A 20168-nucleotide genomic window follows, 5' to 3' on the forward strand; every position below is an offset into this window, starting at 1 on the left:
GCATCCAGATTGCCGGCATTACAGATGGGAATTAACTTTCCCCAAACTTTTCTTCTTACCTTTCCTTTAATTTTTGTTTTACGACATTTCTCTTGTGTGTGTTGTGTTGTGTGTGCATATATGATCATGTTTCAGTAGCCAGCTCAGGTCATCGGGCCTAACAATCGACACCTTTACCCTCCAAGTCATCTGGCCACCCTTCTAGCTTTCTTGCATTCCATAACTTAAAATGGTTTTAGAAAGCCTGGGGTTGGAGTTCAGTGGTAGAACACTTGCCTAGCAAGTGCCTTCCATCCCTAGTCAGTAAAACAAGAAAAAAAAAGTGTTTGATGTAGTTACTTTTTAAGAAAGCAAAACATCCAAGACGTGTATTAAAACACACAGGGCTGGCGAGGTGGCACCCTGGGTAAAGGTGCTTTCCACCAAGCCTGGTAACCCGAGCTCCATCCAGGGAACCCACAAGTTGGCCTTTAATCTACACTCATTTTTAATAACTATAACTAAAAAAATAAAACACACATGGTGGGGGGTTGTTGTTTATTTCTTTTTAGGCCGGTAACAGTAAAAGAGAAACATACTTTTCTTGGCCTAAGTACCCATAAAAATGTCAAGACTCCAGGAGGGGGGCACTGCAGAATTCTTTTCCCTGCTTTTTAAGCGAGAACACTGAGGTTCAAGAAGACCAAGTGGTTGTGTCTCGTGTGGCAGGGAAGAGCTCACATCACTACGCCCCACACACCCCCTTCCCCGTCACTCCCGCCGCTGATGTTCTTTCCGCAAGTCCCAGCTTTCGATCAGGTGGCACTTCCGCTCGCTCCTCCCTCTGCTCCGAGTCACGAGTTGTCTTCAGGGCTCCGCCCCTTGCCAGCTGATTGGGCAGCTCCAGTCCTCTGATTGGATGCTCCTTTTGCGGCTCGCCAACCCGACCGGATATAGAAACAGGGCTTCCGCTTCCACCTTCTCCCTCCTCTCGCTCGTACTCCGGTAGCAGCCGCTAGCACAGTGTCCGCTGCCGGGCGCGGTGTCGGCGGGTCGGTTGGTTGGCGTCGGCTTCGGTGTCGTTGCGGTTGAGTTGGGCCGTCATGGCTGAGCTGGATCCATTCGGCGCTCCCGCCGGTGCGCCCGGTGGCCCCGCGCTGGGGAACGGAGTGGCGGGCGCCGGCGAGGAAGACCCGGCCGCGGCCTTCTTGGCGCAGCAGGAGAGTGAGATTGCGGGCATCGAGAACGACGAGGCCTTCGCCATCCTGGACGGCGGCGCCCCCGGGCCGCAGCCGCACGGCGAGCCGCCGGGGGGTCCGGGTGAGAGGGTGGCGGCGTTCGGGCGGGGCGGGTCTGTGCGCTTCCGCGGGACTCGGGTTCCTAGCTGAAGATTACAGAGGGACGCAAAGAGGAAGCGAGACCCCGTCTGGGTCGTGCACAGACCTCCGCTGCTGCAAGGCTGCCGGCGTCGGAGTGCCTGAGTGCCACTGGGCTAGGGCGGAGGGAGTGCAGATGCAGTCACGGTCGGGAGCCGGGCCCATTCAGTCCAACTTTTCACTAAGCACTTGGTGCTTGAAACCGGGTCTCGGAAGCCACCGCATTGGCGCAGTTTGGCCAGGCTTACAGACAGACATGTCTGAGTCTACCCAGAAAGAACGGCTTATTGGGGAAAAGTAAGACAGATACAGTTTTTGAGACAAAATGCAAACAAAATTGGCAGCGTGGATCAGCAGTTAAGATTATAAAATGGGTTGTGGGGAGGAAGAGAGAAAACTAAGGACCTCAAGAAAAGACAGTCTGACCGTGGACAAAGAAACTGGCCTAGAAGGATAGGTGTCACATCGTTGAGTGTACGGTGTCCAGGACTCCTGGCACTTTTCTTTGGAACATTTCTGGAAGGAAGTATAGGTTCAGGAAAAGCTTGGCTTAGTCTAGACCAACCAAAGAGGAAAACAAGATGAACATAAAATGCAGTCGTGGGCCTTTCCATTGCAGATCTCGAGCAAAAGCAAAGGGGCTGGCTTAGAATGACCGCTTGGCCTTCGAATGCCGTAACTTGTTGTGATGCTTAGGACTGGTGTGGGAGCAAAGATGGAGTGGAAAAGACCCATTCATTAGTATAAGGAAGTAGGAAATTCACTAGAAAAAAAATGACACAATGGCTTTTCATTTGCAAAAAAAAAAAAAAAAAAAAGCGACTTGGCCCTGGGAGCAGGCACTATTTTTATTTGAGAGGCTGGTGCCAGAGGTTCAGCCTAAGTAACATGGATCAAATCCTCAATCAAAAAAAAAAAAAAAAGCAGCTTAAAGAGAAATGGCGCTCTCTAGACAAGTGGAATATCTCCACTCTGCACCTTTGACTTTGAGGCCAAGGTAACAAATAGGAACAGACAAACAGCATTGAGACCGTGAGTGTTGCAGCCTTAGGCTTGGGTGCACCAGGTGGCGTTTTGTGCAATTGAGGCACAGGAATCTCAGATTACCATCCTAAGCAAGTGGAATATTTTGGGTCAGAGGTGCTCCTAGTTTGCAGCATCTGTTTTGTTTTTGTTAAGGAAAAACAAATCTGGACCCTGTGCCACCTCCTAGACCAGCCAGCCTCAGCAGGAACTCACATGGGTCTGCCGTCTACAGCTCGCTGCTTGGACAGAACTGGGTTGTAACCTAGAACTGAAGTTGATTTTAAGTGTCAGGGGCTGTTTTCTATGGGTGGTCTTTTGCCTTTGCTTGAGGACATTTAAAATTTGCCTTTTGGCCCTGTAACTTTCTTCCCTCGTTTCATAGAAATTTGAATTGTAGAGAGAGGTATGACTTGGTTAAGATAAAAGGCCGAGCCTCGAGTTTGCCCTCTCTTAGACGGCACTGCGTTCTGTTGCAGATGTCTTAGCCCGGTGTGCTTGGATGGAAGAGAAGCTTTGTGGGTGTTTCGGGCAGGCAGGAACTGGGAGAAGTAGAACCCCTAGTTAGAAGGCAATAGCGATTCTGTGGAGAGTGTTGTGTTCAGTGTCAACACCTATAATAGGTGTTTAACAAATAAATGGCCCGAAAGAACCCTGTACCGAACACATAGCCCTTGGGGGTAGGCAGTTGGGGAAAATAAAGGGGGGAGACTAGAGCCACACCATTGGGCCTTTAGTGCAGCAAAGGGAAGGAAAGAGGCGATTGCTGACTTAGTTCCTGGGAAAGATATTTTCATGAACTAAGCATTTAATGACTTAATGCCAGATCCCGACAGTGTGTTGAGGTTGGCAATAGTGCAGTCTCGGCACTTCCTTTTGGATTAGAGAACTTTCATGCTCACAGTCGTGGCCTGGGCGGCTTGAGAGTGAACTTGGTAGTTTCTGTAATCGCCTTCCCTGTCCAGCCTGCTCTTCTCTGTCAAAGGTGCATGATGCATACTGCATGGTGTTTTAGGTTGCGTTAGTATGTAAGGTGCATTTTCCAGGGAGTAGGAAAGAATAGGAGGTACAAGGGCACAGGTTTTGGGGATACCAAATACTTTGAACGGGTAGGCAGAGCTTGCTCCCTCTGAGAGTACAGGTTAAACAGAAGGCTGGGCCAAGTGGTCAGGATGGAGGCAGCCCAAGCCCAGGTACTGGAAAGTCTCTGTGGTGGGGCCTGGCAGGAGAGGAATACCCGGGGAGGGGGGTGAGTGTGGCCTTGAAGCACTGCGTTTCTGACAAGTCCTTTCTTGGAGGAGAGAGGAGAAAGATGAATTAAGGGTATGTTTTCTCAAGAGAGATTAATATTATTGGCAGAAGTGGAAGAGAAAAGAGAATGTTGCACCTGTGGGATTGCCTGCAGCATAAAAGCCCATGTAGAAATCACAAAGGAAGAGCTGGAAACATTCACATACAAATTAAGCTGTAGTTCTAATATTAAGTATCACTAACCAAATTGAAAAACAAAATGGGGCATTGGGATGGAACTTGGTTGGTAGAATGCCTGCCTAGTGTGCACAAAGCCCTAGGTTCAGTTCCCACTTCCGGGTAAACCGAGTGAGGCGGGCATGCCTGTATTCCCAGTGTTTGGGAGGCAGAGGCAGAGTATAATAGGCTAACCTGAGTCACAGTGAAGGCCTGTGTCAATTCTTTTAAAAACTTAAAAACCAAAACCTACAAAGCCAAAATGGGGGCTTGGGAGACGGCTGAGCTAGTGAAGGGCGTCTTGCACAAGCTTGAGAGCCTGAATTCAGACCCCAAGTACTCGTGTAAGATCTGCCTGCTGTGGTGCACGCCTGTGATCCCAGAGCTGGAAAGAGACAGGTGAGCCAGCAGACCTTGTCTCCAAAAGGAAGGCCGGAGAACAGTTGGGGAAGGTACCCAACAAGGACCTCTGACCTCCACATGCATGCACTCCTGCATGCATACACATAGGGCCTGGGGAGGGGTTGGACAAAATGGGGAAAATATTTGCAGTATAATAGTATTATTAGCAAAGAAAACTGAGAGACCAGAAGATGGTAGAAATAGGCAAATCTCAGTAAAGACAAAAAACCTTGTCAGATCCATTATTATTCCACAGGGAATAAGGACCTTCCCAGTAATACAAACTGTGTCCCCGCAATTCTGCAACAAGGATATTATTATTATTATCAGGACATAGTTGACTATACCAGCCAAATATTCTTACTTTAGCAAACGTTGTTAAAATTGCTAGGGTGTATACCACCTACCTTTTAGTTTCCTGCTGTATGGCTCAAGCTCACTTGGAATTGACCCAGGCTGGCCTCATAACCCTTGATCCTCCTACCTCAGCCTCTATGCTGGCACTGCAGGCATGTTACACCATGACAGTCCAGCGCGCGCACACGCACGCGAGCGTGCGCACACAGAGGTCAGGGAAACTTAGTAGGAATCCTGTTCTCTCCTACTATTTGGGTTACGGGTGTCAGGCAATTTTTTTTAACTTATGTGTATGAATGTTTTGCCTGAGTATGTTTCTGTACCACTAGGGTACCTGGTACCTATGGAGGCCAGAAGGAGGGTGTTGGATCCCTTGGAACTGGGGTTATAGTGTAAGCTGCCATGTGGGTGCTGAGACTCAAACCCGGGTCCTCCAGTGGAGCAACCAGTGCTCTTTACCATGGAGCCATGCCCTCCCCCGCCAAACTATTTTGCCTGAGGATCGCAGGGCCTCACTGAGGCATGTGTTAGACAAGATATCCCTGGTATCACTTCTTAAAGGCCATTAGTAGCTCATAGTCTCTGCAGCACGCAGTACTGTGTTCAACTGTATAATACTCCCTCCTTTGGCCTAGCATTTAGTTGCTCTGATTGACAGGCTGTAACCTTGTGTCTTGCAGATGCTGTTGATGGAGTGATGAATGGTGAATACTACCAGGTACAGAGTACTTTTAACTATTAAATGATAGCAAACTCGAGTCTTAATTGAGACCCCAGTGCTGGTACATTACCTACCAAACTGGAAAGTGGCGTTGATAGGAAGAGCTAGGAAAAAACCAATCTCACGAGGCTGCCCTGGCTAGCCTGTGACTTGCTTTGTAGACCAGGCTGACCTTGACCAGACTGCCTCTGCTCCTGAGTGCTGGGATTAAAAGTCTGAGCCACTACACTTGGCTTTCATTTTGTTTTTCTAGGACAAGGTTATATTGTATAGCCCATGTTGGCCTTGAACTCATGGCATTCCTCCTGCCTCGGCTCCCCAAGTTTTTGGATTATAGGCATAAGCCATAAGCCACTATGTTTTACCGAGAACACTGTTTTAACGTTTTGCTGTCTTTTTTTTTTTCAAGAACTTATCCTTCATGATGATGATCAGTTTAAATACTGCCACGTACCATGTCAAACACTAGAAAAGTCACTAGTACTTTACTGTTTTTATTTTTGTTGGTTTGAGACAAACAAAAAACAGTATAGCCCTGGCTGTCCTGGAATTTACTAGGTAGACCAGGCTAGGCTACCCTTGGCCCTCCTCTGCCTCCAGAGTGCTGGGATTCACCACCAAGCCTGGGAGTTCCTAGAGCTTTACTTCTCTTTTTGTCTAAGAAGGTTAAGCTGGTGGTAATCCTCAGTTGGTCACATAGTATAAATCTCCAGTCGGCAGCTGTGAGATTGTGGCACCTTGTTATTAGCGCCCAGTCTTACCCACTGTAGAGAAGTGTCCTTGTGGCCTCTGACTCATGGTTACCACCTTTTTTATTCCTTCCCTAGTTTGCTATAGTCGTTGTGCATTTTCTTTTGGATTCTTTCTTAGAATGCACTGTTTTGGTTAGATAGTATTAAATGACTTTCCTACACCATAAAATAGCATTTGAAGTCTTGGACTCTAGGTGTGGCTTTGCTATGAGCTTAGCTCTGTTACTTCGGAGATAACACATAATCTCTCTGTCAAGTGAAGAAACAAACTGATAACAGTTCCCTTACCCACACACCTCAGCTTTTCCACGTATTCACAGCCACAGCCACTCTGCCTTCCTCAGGAGAGGGCGAGGAGCACAGTAATGCTGAAAGCTCTGGCGGCTTGGAAGGTTCTGCTGCTGCTTTAAGCAATCCTTTAAGGTTTTATGGCAGCTAGCCATGCGGTGTGGCCTGAGGTTCTAATTTTTATGAAGAGCATTTCAGGGAGGCTTTTGGGTGCTGACAGAGTGTGTTATTTTGTGTTAAGGAGAGCAATGGCCCAACAGACAGTTACGCAGCTATTTCAGAAGTGGATCGATTGCAATCAGAGCCTGAGAGTATCCGCAAGTGGAGAGAAGAGCAAACAGAGCGCTTGGAAGCCCTCGGTAAGGAACCCATTGGCCTCCGGTGTCTGTTTTCAGTGGGGCGGTTGACCTGGACTCTACTTTTATCCCTTTTAAGCTTAGATTAGCCGTAATGTCCTTGTCTGGTCTTTGGGAAGCTGCATTTCTCAGCCTAAAGGTCACAAGGCCACTGACATGGACATGATTCATCACAGGCTATGAGGAACACGGGAATAGGGAGCCAGCTCCCCCGGAAGGCTAAGTTGGGATTTGATCTTACTGACTGTGTGGGCACTTGGTTCAGATCTCTATTCTGTTAGCATCTGAAAGGAAACAGTGTTACTTACCTCCAGCACAGTGCTATTTACAGGCTCTGTGGAGACTTGACTTACTGTCCTATGAATGACCTTCTCACAAGATGAATCAAATGTTAGGACATGTGCTAGTGACTTCCCATTGTTGTGATGTCATTGTGTTAAGTCAGCGGAAAGGAGGAAGGTTTAATTTGGCTCACAGTTTCAGAAATGGGCCACTGGTAAGACAGGAGCATCGTGGCAGGATGGGCAGAGACCTCCCTGCAGCTAGGAAACAGCCCTGGCAGCCAAGGACAACATATACCTATGAAGACACTGCACAGCCACCACTTCAAGCCTCACCTTCATGTTACCACCACCTCTCAGTGGTCCATTCAATTGTGATCAATTATGGATTGATCCATTAATTAGGTGGTCCAGTCACTTTCCACCAAATAGCATCAGGATCCTTTTTTAAGGTTGATAATTTATGTGTGTGAATGTTTTGGCTGCATGTGTGTCTGTTTACCATCTGTGTGTCTGGTGCTCGATGTGTAGACCCGGCTAGCGTAGAGCTCACAGAGATCCACTTGCCTCTGCCTGCTGAGTGGTGAGCTAAAGTGTGTGCTATCACCCCAGCTCTTTGTAGTTATATTGTGTGTGTGTGTGTGTGTGTATTCTTTTTGTTTATTCTTAGATTTCTTTATCGTATTTTATCTACATAAGTGTTTTGCTTACATGTTTGTTATATGTACCAGATGTGTGCCTGGTGCCTTCAGAGGTCAGAAGAGGGTGTGGGATCCCTTGTGCTGAGGTGGGTGAGGTGGATGGCTGTGAGCAACCACCACATGGGCGCTATGAACCTAACCTGGATCCACTGGAAGAGCAACAAGTGCTCTTAACCACTGAGGGATCTCTCCATTCCCATACTCATTCTGTAGACCAGGCTGGCCTCGAACTCACAGAGATCCACCTGCCTCTGCTTCCCAAGTGCTGGGATTAAAGACGCGCACCACCACCAACTTCTTTTGTTTTGACTGATCTACTCTATCTTGAAGACATAATGTCCTGTCTGACTTTTTTATTCTATTACTCTAGAAATATTACATTTCTTCATGTATCTACACCAATAGTAGGTTTCTCCGAGAATACTGGCCTAGTGAAAAGCATGACTCCTTATTCAGATGGGGTAACTGACACCTGGATATAGGAAAAAACCTGACCCAAATAACCTAACCAATGCCAGATCTTTATCCCTCGTACAGAGTGACCCTGCATAGAAGGGCCTGAATGTCCTTTCTTCAGTGGAAATACTTGCTATATATACTGTTGGCCAATTTGGTCCTTGTTTTTAGTACAGTTGTGTGTGTATGTGGTGATATACAGTATAGTAACCACTCAATAGAGTTCTGTGTGCATGTGGTAATATTCAGTATAGTAGGCACTGACCACATGTGGGTATTCAGGTACTCATGGCTGGAATTCAGCTCAGTCTTATGTTTTGTTCATTTTTAGTAAGCTTACACTCCAGTAGCAACGTGTGTCTGGAAGCTACTGTATTAGAGAATACAGCTTTAGGGAGATGAAAACAAGCTGCCAGGTGTCTTAGCTGCTGTGGTCTTTGTTTTTGTGCATGTGTGCATGCCTGTATGTCTCTACTGAAGGCTTGGAGGCAAGAGTCTGTCTTCACAGACAGGATATGTTTTGCTGATAGGAAATTTCTTTTTAAAAAATTATCAAGCTTGTATGTTGGACTATTTGAAGAGTTTTCTTTTTTAATTTTTTTTTTTTTGGTTTTTTTTTTTTTTTTTTTTTTTCGAGACAGGGTTTCCCTGTAGTTTCTAGAGCCTGTCTTGGAACTAGCTCTTGTAGACCAGGCTGGCCTCGAACTCAGAGATCCGCCTGCCTCTGCCTCCCTAGTGCTGGGATTAAAGGCGTGCGCCACCACCGCCCGGCTTCTTTTTTAATTTTTTAAAAATATTTATTTATTATGTATATAGTATTCTATCTGTGTGTCTGCCTGCAGGATAGAAGAGGGCATCAGACCTCATTACAGATGGTTGTGAGCCACCATGTGGTTGCTGGGAATTGAACTCAGGACCTCTGGAAGAGCAGGCAGTGCTCTTAACTACTGAGCCATCTCTCCAGCCCCTTGAAGAGTTTTCTTAACTCGAGATCTTCTCCCACCTCCACCACAGAACCTCATAGTGTAGCCGTGCTCGGCCTGGCATTTGTTGTGTAAACCAAACTGGCTTTACACCTGTGATCCTCCAAGTGCTGAGATACAGGTGTGCATTGCTACTCCCAGCTCAGGGTGGCTTCTTGAGGGGAATCAAATCTTTGGCCTTTGTTCCAGCCAGATTGTCCACAGATGAGGGGTTTCTGCAGTTCCTCTTTCCTCTGCGAGAGCTGTGGAAGGCACAGGTGTCACAGTAGAGGACCGAGTGAGCGGGGGCTGGGGAAGAAGAGGCCTGTCAGCCTACCTTCCCTTCCACCCCAGCCCATGCCTTTCCATCTCCATCCCTTCAGGCTAAACACGAGGGGTTCTGAACTACTTCCAGTAGGACATCCTAATCTGTAAAGGCCAGAAGACAAGGGTTCTGTTACAGATGGTAGAGAAAGTCTGTATATTCTAATGCCAACATTTAATAAAAACATGTACTGGCTGTGTGATACATAACTCTAATCCTAGGCCCTGGGAGCAGACAAGTCTGAGGCCAACTGGGCTGGACAGCAAGTGACTGCCGATTTGGGGCTAATGATGAGACAAAGGAGAAAGACAGTCTCTCCATTATGTATCTCTTGTAGCCCTAGCTGTCCTGGAACTCACTCTGTAGACCAGGCTGGCCTCAACCTCACAGAGATCCGACTGCCTCTGCCTCCTGAGTGCTGGGATTAAAGGTGTGTGCCACAATGCCTAACCCTAACAAAAATAATTTTAATGATCGTTATCGAAAGGATATACTCCAATCGAAGAGCACTTAATTTTTTTAAAAATTTTCCTGTGTGTGTGTGTGTGTGTGCAAGTGTGCGTGTGCACTTTTGCTATGTGTATTTGGTGGTCGCAGGTTAACTTCAAGGAGTTGGCTCTTCCCTTTCCCTGTGGGGTCCAGTTTGGAACTCAAATCCTCACGCTTGCACAGCTGGTGCTCTGCCCACGGAGCCATCTTGCCAGCCCAGAAAGGGTGTTTTGGGAAGTAATTCTACTTTGCCTCTAGGTTTGGTAGTGTTTTAGTTTTCTTGAAGTTTACATGGCTTCATCAACTTGGAGAATCTGATAGCAGTATGGTTTATTCTCTGTTCTATGTGTGCCCTGAAGCAGGACTATATATTACTATATATTAGAGTAATATAGTTTTCTAGTGGAAACTCCTGTGAGTGCTGGGCCATCTTCTCATGAGTTAACAAAATGAAGAACTTACAGTCATGTGGAACTCGGTGACTCCTAATTGTCACCAGGCAATTTTAGCTAGGTATATAGCCTTGTGCTGATTGTTAGTGCATTTCTTGCAAAGGTCATAAAAGATGCCCAGGAACGCTTTTTGCTTCTTCAGATCACTACTTGGTGCCACTCTGCTTTCTCCAAGATACCAATTACAGCTTGGGCTCTTGCTCTGCACGTTGAAAACTCTGGATTATTGGTAGCCTTGATGGTCAGTCGTGTGATTATTTCCAGACTTGTGTGATGAAGTAAGTCAGTACGAGCTGGGGAGCAGACGAAGGCTTTGCCCTGGATTGTGGCAAGTTCATGCGCCTTTCGGAGGTGGTTTTGTTTTTTGGTTTGGTTTGGTTTCCCTCACTGCTGAAAATGGACCCAGAATTTATCTTCCTGGGAGTATTATCCGGACTGAGATGCATGTGAAACACTACCTTGCGAGGATGTCCTCAAGAACATGCTTGACTGTTAGAGCGAGTTCGGGTGCCAAGTGCTCCATCGGCTCTGACAATATTCTCTCTCTCACTTTGTGACAGACCGTCGTCAAGTACACATTTTAGGAAAGCCACATTTACTCTTAAAGAAATTTCACATTGAAACTGAAGAGACGGCTAGGTGGTTAAGAGCACTTGTTGTTCTTGCAGAGGACCCAGGTTCAGTTCCTGGCACAGACATGGCAGCCTGTAACTTCATCTCTACAGTTTCTCATGCCCTCTGCCTCTGGGTACCTGCATTTTCACACGCATGCATGGCATACACACAAATAAAAAATAAAAAGCTTAGAGAAAAAAAAATTTCACATTTGGGAATCCAGACTAGACATCTGTATGTGTGAATTTCCTCTCTCTAGTGTCTTGAAGGTTTCGGGTAATTGTTAATAGTGATTCTGTGTCCTTGACCCTGCCCTTCCCTATCCTGCTTTCTTCCACAGCTGGCTCTGCTACGAATTAACTGCAGTCTGAGTATATTTCAGTAGTTTGTGGCTCACGAGTCATTTCTACCTCTGCTAATTTCCCCGTTAGTTTCCTGCTTCACGCAAGTGTTTGGACCATGTTTATAGACAGGAGAGTAAATCTGTGTTGTAAAAACATGAATGATTACTGTGGTTGTGGGCCATACAGTCTGTGAGGAAAGCAGAGATACTGTTGAGTTGAAGAGTGCCCGCCTCGCTTGCGCAGAGTCCTGAGGCCAGTCCCTGGTGCAGCAGAAATTGGGCACAGTTGTACATGTCTGTAGTCTAGCATTTGGGTGGTAGAATCAGGGGAACCAGAAGTTCAAGGTTGTCTAGGTTCAGGGTCTTCCTGGGCTAAATGAAATAAATATTGGCTCGAAAAAGTAAAAGACAAAAGTTGTGTGTATGCCTGCACACCACACGTGTGGAGTACTTGTGGAGGCCGGAAGAAGCTGTCAGATTTGTACCTGGAGTTATGGGTGGTTGTGAGCCACTGTGATGTGGGTGCTGGAAATGGAACCTGTTCCCTGGAAGAGCAGAGCAGTCATCTCTCCAGCTGCCTCCCATCATTTCCCCAGCATATCCATACAGATACATCCCATACTTAGGTAAATTCAGTAAGACCAAAACGTTACATGTTGAAGTGAACTTAAATTTTGCTTTCCCTCAGTTGTATTCTTTTCTCTCCTTTAAAAGATGCCAATTCTCGGAAGCAAGAAGCAGAGTGGAAAGAAAAAGCAATAAAGGAGCTGGAAGAATGGTATGCGAGACAGGATGAGCAGCTACAGAAAACAAAAGCAAACAACAGGTCAGTCCACTGTGGTTCTCTGAGCCTGGATCAAATCCATTTTCCAGCGCACCGTGTAGCTTCTTGACTGTGCCTGCCTTTGTATGAAAGGCCTTGGTCAACTCAGAAGAAACTGCTAGAAACAGGGGCTACAAGTCTCCTGGGTCTGGTGATCATAATTCAGCCTCGATTGAGTTTGGCTCTTAAACTGGGTTTAGTTTCACCAGTGTAGTGGCGTGATCCAGGACAGTCCGCACTGCAGAACTCTGGGATGGAAGGTCGGTGCCGTCTCATTACTCCGGAGACAATTACAGACTAACTTACCGCATTCCCTAAATGTAGCCCTGCCCTCCTAAAGAGGCTTCGTGAGGGTCCTTAGCGTGGGCATGCTCTGTAATTAGGTAGCTCAGGATGTTCCAGTGTGGACTACAGGATTAGGGTTCACTGGCCACTACTCCCCGTACTTTAACAAGTCTTGAATAGGTTTCCTAAAGATGCTCTTTTCAGAGTACATTCACTTACTGAGAGTTCATAATGTAGGGAGCAGACACTCATTTCCCTGTTATTACCAAGCATTGGCTGTGGTCTGCACTAACTTCTTAGGAGTCTGGACTTCTTGGAGGCAGCCTGGCGAGGTGCTTGTAGTAGAGCTCCCTGTAGGCAAAGCAGATTAGCTCACTTTCTGCTGGATCCAGAGCCACCTTTTACTGAGTAGGAGGCATGTCACTCATTTCACTGTCTAAAAAGACAAAAACAAACTCAAGGCAGACTAGGGTGGGGCCTTAGGATGGTCTGTAAAGGCTGGATCTGCAAGGCTGGATCTGGTGCTGCCTTTGGGCAGCTCTTAGATGGAAATCTGTCAGAAAAATGTAGCTAACCCTTCACTAGCCAGCTGATGCCATTGTGAGGCAACTGTGACGGAGCAGATGGCGCCTTTAGACCTGCCCGAGCCTGTTTGTTTGTTTGTTTATTTTTGGAAGGTAGTCATCCTTGGCACTGTCCTTGGATGCCAGGCCCAGGCCTCTTAACCTGGTCGTTTCTCTGGGGAGAGGAATACACTCTAGAACAATGCCTTCAGGTTCCATTTGAAGTTTTGTGTCAAGCAGGGTGGAAACTAGTGTCTGGTCAAGGTTAGTCACCAGGGCACAGCTGCCATCCCGCTGCTCTGTGCCTCCTCGAGATGCTTTCCCCCAGGTTCTGGATCCATGCTAACAAAGGCTGCTGTGGTGTGGTGAGATTCCCCAGCAAAGGCTGCCTCGGCACTTGAGCTACTCTGAAGTACTTGGGCCAGATGCTTAAATCTTTCTGTGCCTGATCCTCAAGGCTTCAGCAACTTGGCAAATAGATTTACAAATATGATAAAAACTATATTGGGACCAGGCTTCCTGCTGGAGTAGCTTGTACTTACTCCCTTTATCTAAAGGAATAGGCCATGTCTGTTGTAGGTACTTAACCTTAAAGGTTGAGGTTCTGAGCCTGTTGCCAGACGGTAGTACTTTATTTTTCTTGGACTTGTAGGATATTGAGTTGCCTGATCTGCTCAAGTTCCAGACAGAAACGATTTCCCACGGAGTGTTAACATGGCACTGTCACAAGCCAGCATGTGCACCTTGGAGAACACGCTCACCGGCTTTAGGCTGCAGAGAGCTGGAGGTGCGCTGGCCAGCATCCCCACAGTCAGGGCAGAGTTGCTTTCACTGTTTATTCCAGTGGTTTGTTGTCTTTTTGTTTAGTATTGAGACAGTCTTTTTATGTAGTCCAGACTGTCCTGCAGCTCACTATGACGAACTCCATCTGGTGCTGGCCTCCAGCTTGCAGAGATCCACCTGCTTCTGCCTCTGCAGTGCTGGGATTAACCGTGTGTGCCACCGCCGCCACCAGGCTTCCAGCGATTCCTTCAGAGGCTGGTGTTAGGAGCACTGCAGGCCATTTGAGGGGCTCGAGGAGTGAAGCTCTGTGTTTGTGGTAGGAGCACTTTAGCATGTGTTCATCCCGCAGCAACTCAGAGTGAAGGAAGGGTGGAGATCAAGCTGTTTGTGGTGCCATACTGCTAAATCTCACACTCTGAAGGCTCTGACGGAAATGAATGTTGAGGCTATGCACAGACCTTGTCTCAACAAAACACTTCACCAAGACATTGGGAGCGAGTCCAGGCCCGGTCCTGCAGCGGAGTGTGGATGAGTCAGCAGACATAGGGTCTTTGTTCCCTTGTCGATGGTGCTGTGTCGTCAGTGCCGGACTGCAGCTCCCTTCATCCCAAGCCATCCGGTGGTAGCTGTAAGAAGAAATCCCCTTTTCAGAGAGTCCAAGCAGTGGTCTCCTACAGTTCATCCATGGAGGACAGCCCTAGAGCAACCCTTCCCAAGCGAGAAGAGAAACATTGTCCATGTTAGAGGTCTCTTGTGTTGGGACTTTGAGTTCTCCTGTGGCCTGAAAACATTTGAGGAATCTTAATTATTTTTAGCAGTAGTAGATTTTTTTCCCCCATGTCCACTGTGGAGCTATTTATAGGATGAAGTTCTGAATTGTTATTTTAGGCCTGAGGAGCTTGTCCTGTGGTCAGGCATTCCTCTCCCCTTTCCCAGGCTTCCCTGAGCTCTTAGTCGCTGAGTCCAGGTCCGCCTTTAGCTGGGAAAAGAACAAACAGGTGGGGGCCTGCATTTGCTGTGTTTCCTCTTTGTCCTTCAGAGGCCCTGCTTGTCACTGACAAGCTCTGTAGTTTGGGGGCTAGTTGCAAACAGAGCCTGACAGAGAAGCCTTTTGTCATCAAGTGATGCCTTGATGGGAGACATTAAACCTTTATCCTCCTCCAGGGAGTGAGGCAGTCAGAGGGATTAGGCTAAACCCCTTGTGTAAACTGAAAGGGTTAGAGCGTCCACAGTGCCTGCCCTTGTGAGCCTCTCTCTCACTCAGCAGCTGTTTCCTGTGAGTCACTGAGTCACAGCCAGGCTGCTCCTTTTGCTCTCTCTAAATATCCACAAACACCTTCTGTGTGGAGAAGTATAAAAGAGTAAAGGGTGTGTGTGTGTTTAAAAAAATAATCTGAAACTCACTGACGGTGTCATTCAGTCAGCAGTGTTGTAGTGTCTGAGGCCCTGATCTGGATCCACAATACTGCACTTCATAGAGTGGGTGCCCCAGAGCACGCTCAGATTCTTAGGAGGCAGGAAGATCAGAATTTCAAGGTCATCTTCATCTTCTTATGAAGTTTAAGGCCAACCTGGGCTACCTGAGACCCTGTATCAAATGAAATAAGCCAAAATGTAAGTTATTAGAATTTGCCTTCAGAAAAATGTGTGCTTAAGATAATGAGTGAGCGTGATTGTCATTGGAAACTGGCCCAGCCAGTTACCGCTGCCTCGTTACTGGGAAGCAAGTGAGTTCTTCCCTAGCCAGGAACTTTGAGACCCTGTCTCAAAAAAACAGACATGTTCAGTTTTCCATCATAAAACAGCCTGGCAAAGGACGGCTGAGACTTTATCTGCTGTGTCCCTTCTCGGCACCTTGTATCCCTGGTCAGTCCACATTCTGTCATCTGGTCCACTTCCACCTGAGTATAGTAAGACTTGGTGAAACTTGGGATTTTAAGCTACACTTTGTCAGAGCCAGCCAAGACTAACATATAGGTCAGAAACTGCCATGTCTTCCTGAGCAGAACAGAAAAGCCTGGGGCCAGAGGCCACACTAGTTTTCGTTTCCCTAGACCACTTCCCCTCCAGTTGCTCTTATCTCTAAGTTTGCAGCAACCACAAACTGTTTCTTCCACCAAGCCAGTGTGGGGAAGCAGTGATTGGAACCAATATTGGGGATTAAATCTTTGGGACCGTGCCCATCAGTTGCTTGGCAGTATTCATACCCAGTGATACTGAGTAAGGCCGGCAGAAAGGTAGCTTGCCATCCCGAGCTTGGAAACGACTTTAATTTATAGTAAGTAAAATATATGCACTACCAGCCACATTGCTACTGCTGTAGCTGACCAGGTCTCCACCTCTGAAGCCCCAGTCATCTTCCAAGTGGAGTAGGGTGAGAACGCTGGCAGCCATAGGTGGTAATGGCTGAGATGTGTGGAATGGAATGTAACCCATAATAAAGGTTGTTGCTGGGCTGGCCCGAAGCTGAAGCTGAAGCACTCTCTTGTGGAGAGCCGACGAAGGCCAGCTTCCAAGACGCCTCTGCACTCGAGTCTCCACCGCTGGAAGCCCCCGGGTTAGAATGGAGTCTTGGGAGCAGCTCCCCAGGGCACTGTCACACCTCTATTGTGGATTTTAGATGTTTCTGCTTCTCAATGTTTTCTCTTTTTTCCTGCCTGCTTGCCTGCCTTTTGGACTTCTTGCTGTCTAGGGTGGCAGATGAAGCTTTCTACAAACAACCCTTCGCTGACGTGATTGGTTATGTGTATGTTGCAAAACTAATTCCTTTTCTTGTTTTGATTCTTTTTGTTTAGAGTTAATGCTCCTTTTTGTCACAAGTTGCTTTGCTTTTTAAAATATTTCCCCTTGGCTCTGTGGGGCTGCTTGATAAGCTAGCTGTGACCATTGCTAACCTTGCAGAGTGCTCACCCCACACTCCCTGGCGACCACTTGCATACCCGATCCTGGTGGGAAGCAAGCTTTCAAACATGGTCCTTCACAATCTGTCTGGGAAGACTCTGGGCTCAGATGGTCTGTCCTCTTGCTGTTGCTGCCACTGGTACTGCTTCCAGGCCCTATTGCCTGCCTGCCTGCCTAAGATGGGAAGGAGAGTCTCCCACACGGAGCAGTGATGACCTAAGTGTTAGGAGCCCAAGGACAGCAGCATAGATCACCAGTCAGAGAGTGGGGAGTTTGGGGGGAGGTGCTCTGTCTTGTCAGTTCTTGATCCTAAGACTGGAGGGGAGTGGTGCTCACCCAGGCAAAGCGGGTGTCTGTCGCTGTTTTCTCTGCTCTCAGACATCAGAGATGGCTAATTTAGTGGCCAGCTTCTGGTACCCTCTCCCACCCTAGCAGAGGTCCCCGCTGTGAGGTCAAGATATTCAAGTGTTCTGCCCTCCACCCCGGCCCAGAAAACGTTATCTTTCCTGGAAAAGCTTTTTTTGTTTTTAATAAGGATCCTTGTTACTGAAAACAGTATTTCTGAGGACTTGGGATAGTCCTCACTGATTTCCTTTTTACAACAGAATTAGGGGAGAAAACAGCAGCCACTTGTGGAAGGTGGGTGGTAGGCGGAGAGCCTCAGGGCCCATGACCCTGAGATGGCTACCTCTCTAGAAGACAGAACTGGATGCGTTTGCAGTGAGACTTGTGAAATGCTGGACTTACAGGTGGTGTTTGATTTGACTTTTACACATTCTCTGGAGTAGAAATGGAGACTGGAAAGGTTGAGTCTGGGTTTGCTGGACAGCAGGTGGCCCAGCAAAGCCAGCTGCATGTCCCAGGCATAGGTAGAGCGGCAAGGGCATGTCTAGCTTACTGACCATCTGCATTGAGCTCATTCTCATTTTCTATATCTGACCTAAAGTTTCTCCTTGTTTCTTTTCTTCTCTTCACCTTTAAGCACAAACATAAACCATCCTTGCTACAGCCTAGAACAGTTAAGTAAACTTTCTCACTGCCCCTAACTGTGTGTGCCATGAAGTCGCAGTGTTGTAGTGGCTCTGGGCTTCAGCAGTGTTTGCCACGGCCATCCCTGTGATAGTGCCACCCTCTGTCCCCACAGACCGGTCATCTCCATTGCTTTTGCTTTGCCGTGACGCTTGTTGGAGTAGATGAAACACATTGTGTCTTCCACTTCCACCACTGTCCTTCTGGGCTTTGCTTGTGCCAGTTAGTTCCCCACTGGGGGTGGGCTGATCTTGATGGGAAAGAATATTGGAGTGGCGTCCTGCCAAAAAGCAGCTCATGTTGGCTCTCCTGCCAGGTTATTATTCCCTGAGTGGCACCAGGCACCTGGGTGGAGAGAAAATGGCAGACCTTTGGCTGAACTGGTGACTGTCCTAACAACCCTTCCAGAATGGCTTTAGTCTCTAGTGCCTGCTAGCATGGAGCTTGGTCTTGAATGCCTTTTGCTCTGCCCTGTTTCTCTCCAGCCTTAGGAGTAAGTTTTGGGCTCTTGTGCAATGACCCAAGGCCTTTTTAGAAGTCTCAATTCCCTTGAACATCAGTATAGCCCAGCACAAGCTACTCTGCAAGCCCTTGATCAGCCTGCTGCTTTGCTCTTGTGCAAAAAGCAATGCATAGGTGGCCAAGGACTTGCTTTGTCATGCTCTGATGAGCAAAGACAGTCATAGGGACAGACTGAGCACTGAACCAAACACCTGTATCCCACCATTTCATACAGCAGCCTGGGTACCTGTACCGAGGAGAGCTGGCCACGTGTCTGCCCTGCTTCTGACCTGAGCCAGGGTCTGATACTCTTTGGAAAACCAGAACACCCCTGAGTCAAAAGAGACAAACTTATCCTGTAGCAAGTTGTAGCAAGGCAGCCACCAGATTGCTCAGTGGGTTTTTACATTAAACCAACATACTCTGTTATTGCTTCCAGGGCAGCAGAAGAAGCCTTTGTAAATGACATCGATGAGTCATCCCCAGGCACTGAATGGGAGCGGGTGGCCCGCCTGTGTGACTTTAACCCCAAGTCCAGCAAACAGGCCAAAGATGTCTCTCGCATGCGCTCAGTCCTCATCTCCCTGAAGCAGGCTCCCCTGGTGCATTGAAGAGCTACCCTGTGGAAACACTACGTCTGTGATATCTTAATCCTACTCAGTGAAGCTGTTCACGTAATTGGATTAATTATGTTGAGTTCTTTTGGACCAAACCTTTTTGTCTTTAGAGTTGATCATTGTTTGTGATTGCATGTTTCCTTCAACTGTTCTCCCTGGCATTCAGAGAAGAGGGGAGGAGGAGGGGAGGACCCTCCCGACAGTAGCCTCAACCCGTGCTTTTGTGCATTATTCTGAGAATAAATTTCTGTTTCAGACAATATACATGAAGCGTCTTTATTGACCTCAAACTGGTGCTGCAGCTTGGGGCAGGCTTAAAGCGGTGAGTCTGTTACTTCTGGGGCTGAGAAGGCACAGCCATTGAACGCCCACCCCTCTTTAAACTGTAGTAACTCCTTAGTTCTGGTGTTTTAGGGGGGACGGGGTACTGGAGAGTGAACCTAGGGTCTCGGGTGTACTAGGTAAGCGTGCTACAGCAGGCCTTTTTGAGTTTTTGGGAGGGGGTCCAATTAAAGAAGCAGTTTAAAGACCCCTCCATAATGCCTTGTTCCTCTCCCCTCAGCTCCCATGACTCTAGCACAGCTTGGTTTGGGCGTTGTCTACATGCCATGGTCTGGGGTTTCTTGAAGGCAGTGTGACAGTTTTAAAATCTGGTGTTGTCCAGATGAAAACCTAGAGGACCGAAGTGATGGTGTGTGCGTTCCAAGACCGGAAAGGGTAGCACAGCTTACGGCTGATAGGGTCCAGTGCTCTACCTGAAGCTACCTTGCAACAAGGAAACCCAAGTTCATCTGCCTTAAAAAAAAAAAAAAAAAAAAAAAAAAAAAAAAAGATCAGTAGTAATTGATCCAGGGTGATTAGTGGGTGTTCCACGTTTAGTTTTGAGTTTCCTTCTTGGGACTACCTTTTCTCTGTGTCAGGTACTACATGCTAGTTTAATAATGCTGTCTATTAATAGCTTCCTTCCTCCTCAGTTCAGAAAGCAGTGGTACTCGATACCATAAATTATTGTGTAATGTTAAAAGCTGAATAAGCAGGACAACAAATACAGATCTCTCCTGGGAAGAGTAGTACTTCTAGCTGAGTTGAGGGGAAAAGCGTATTGTGGTGTTGTTAAGACTTGGACAAGGAGATGGATTTTTTTCTTTTAAAGTTAGTTCAGAATCAAAATATTTAAGATGTAATTTAACCATATGTAATAATTTATGTCAGGACATATTACTCTTTCCAGAAATTTGATTAAAGCTAAAATTTGGCTTTGAATTTGGCCCAGAACTTGGTAGCAATGCAGTTGTTTGGTATGTGATATTAGGGTTCAGCC

At 47.2% G+C, this 20168-nt stretch overlaps 1 protein-coding gene across 1 annotated transcript; it reads left to right on the forward strand.

Moving 5' to 3' along the window:
• Positions 1–944: 944 nt before the first annotated feature.
• On the forward strand, positions 945–19111 carry Clta (clathrin light chain A). Its single transcript, XM_038347540.2, has 5 exons — positions 945–1299; positions 5285–5322; positions 6607–6724; positions 12060–12171; positions 18670–19111. The coding sequence occupies exons 1-5, from the start codon at positions 1083–1085 to the stop codon at positions 18839–18841; spliced, it is 657 nt and encodes a 218-aa protein (XP_038203468.1). The 5' UTR covers positions 945–1082; the 3' UTR covers positions 18842–19111.
• The last annotated feature ends 1057 nt before the right edge of the window (positions 19112–20168 follow it).

Source organism: Arvicola amphibius, chromosome 11 (genome assembly GCF_903992535.2).
Source record: "Arvicola amphibius chromosome 11, mArvAmp1.2, whole genome shotgun sequence".
NCBI classification, from domain to species: Eukaryota; Metazoa; Chordata; class Mammalia; order Rodentia; family Cricetidae; genus Arvicola; species Arvicola amphibius.